The sequence below is a fragment of the Capsicum annuum genome, unplaced genomic scaffold (genome assembly GCF_002878395.1).
Source record: "Capsicum annuum cultivar UCD-10X-F1 unplaced genomic scaffold, UCD10Xv1.1 ctg73174, whole genome shotgun sequence".
In the NCBI taxonomy this organism is placed as follows: Eukaryota; Viridiplantae; Streptophyta; class Magnoliopsida; order Solanales; family Solanaceae; genus Capsicum; species Capsicum annuum.
Window position 1 is genome coordinate 1 of NW_025883161.1, and position 1,896 is coordinate 1,896.

Below are 1,896 nucleotides of genomic sequence, written 5' to 3' on the forward strand. Positions count from 1 at the left end.
TATAATGTCAAATAGGATTTCTTTAGGATTTCCAGAGATGACATTAACAGTCTTTTTTGTACAAGTACAGAAGGTACTGTTGCAAGCATAATCTTGGCCAGACTGGGATCGATCGAACTCATATGTGGCGTTGATAAATTCTTCGTTGCTATAATCGTCACTAGAAGAGCTGGAAGAGTCGGAAGAGTCTGATGAGTCTTCCAATATAGAGAATAATTTCTCTTTGGTTTCTTCAGAGAGACCTAATTGGTTCATCTTACTCTTCTTGCCAGATTTACAATCTTTAGCTCTATGGCCAGTTTTACCACAAGTCCAACAAACATCTTTATTTCTAGAGGACTTTTTCCTAGTTTTTCTACTAGTTTTGTAAGACTTCTTTTTAGAGGACTCTTGTCTAGGTTTGGATTTTCTATGTGACTTATAGGATTTTTTCCTATGTTTTTTACTAGATGGAGAGGATAGATTCGTGAAACCGAAATCTTGGCAGAAGGTACCTAACCCATATTTGGAAGTGCTATCATTCTTAAGTTGCTTCTTAAGCTTAAGGTCGGTGCAGAGGTCTATCCCCACGGTGGTAATGAAGCTTATTATATCCCCATAAGTTAAAATTCTGTAAGGGATTTTTCCCTCGAATCTATATTTGATTTTGGTTCTAACCTTGTCTGCGAACAGAGGAGGGAGACCACTAATAAAACGTTCTTTCCAAAAGTCATTGTTACAGTCAGGTCGAATCATGATTTTGACCCAAAAGGTGCCCTTATACCATCTAAAGTCTGCTAAATCTTTGCAGGTGAGGTTGTTAAGAATTTCAAGGCTTCTATCTTGAAATAACTTGGGCTCTCCTATAAAGTGTCTAGCTATATGATACAGGAGGGTAGCACAGGCGTCTTCTTTCACAACTTGCTGAAGGGTTTCTTGACCACTTTCACTCTTGACAACGATGGTTTCCATGGCCGTGGACTCATAGATAAGGCTCTTAACGTCATCTGTGAAATAGTTGTCCCACCAATGCTTTATCATACCAGTGAATCCTGATACAATCATGGTGGCTGCTTCTTTGTCAGAAGCTCCTCTAATTTTATAAGCCATAATAGCGACGCTCATTTCATGGAGTTTGTTATAGATTTGGTGTTCTGCCAATCTATCAACATTCCATTCAGTGATGCCTCTACCATCATGATTTGAGGTGGAGAGGTAAGGGTTTCTTCAAACTAGACGTTTGGAGGAGAGGGTCGTTTGTAGTAGTTTTTCTTGGTAGAAAAACGTTCATTGGTAAGTTTTGAAAGAGAGTTCTTTTCTTTTTGGTTGTTGGACTCGACTTTCTCTTTTTCAGAAATTTTGAATTTGGAGAGCTTCTCATTGATTTGCTTTAAGATTTTTCCAGAAAACTTAAAGTCATCACTAAGATTAGGGAATTTCTTCTTTTGGAACTCAGGGATTCTAAAGATAGGGTTGGTAGTGAGGCTAGGGCCTGGAATACTTTTGTCAGGAGTGGATGAGCTAAAAGAAAGATTTAAGCTCTTAGTCTCACCTATTTGCTGGGAGATAGTATGAAGGACTAGATTAGTATAGTTGTTTTTTTCAACTATCCTATCTACGTCTCTGTTGAAGGGGGCTGATAGGGGTCGATCATACTTCTTCTTGAAGGGTGAAGCATTGAGGATTTCATTGTAATGAGGAATTTTTATTCCTTCAAGGGGAGGAGTAACAGATTCAATCACTTTGTTACTCTGCGTATACCATTTATTAATGATAACATGAAGGGATTCATTTTGGTTTTCCATTCTCCCAGTGAATTCAAACTATCTAAAGAATTCGATGTCGCATCAAAGTCTTTTCATATCAGCTATCCATAGCCGACCAAACTCCTTTTGATGATCTTTAGAATAGGTACTG

General features: G+C 38.1%; 1 protein-coding gene across 1 annotated transcript; it reads right to left on the bottom strand.

Annotated features, from left to right (window-relative positions):
- Window positions 1–68: 68 nt before the first annotated feature.
- On the bottom strand, window positions 69–1,089 carry LOC124894335 (the record flags this gene model as incomplete). The annotated part of the gene is made up of 1 exon (XM_047405045.1): window positions 69–1,089. A coding segment is annotated over exon 1 (1,021 nt), but the record flags the coding sequence as incomplete, so codon positions are not given.
- Between the last annotated feature and the right edge of the window lie 807 nt (window positions 1,090–1,896).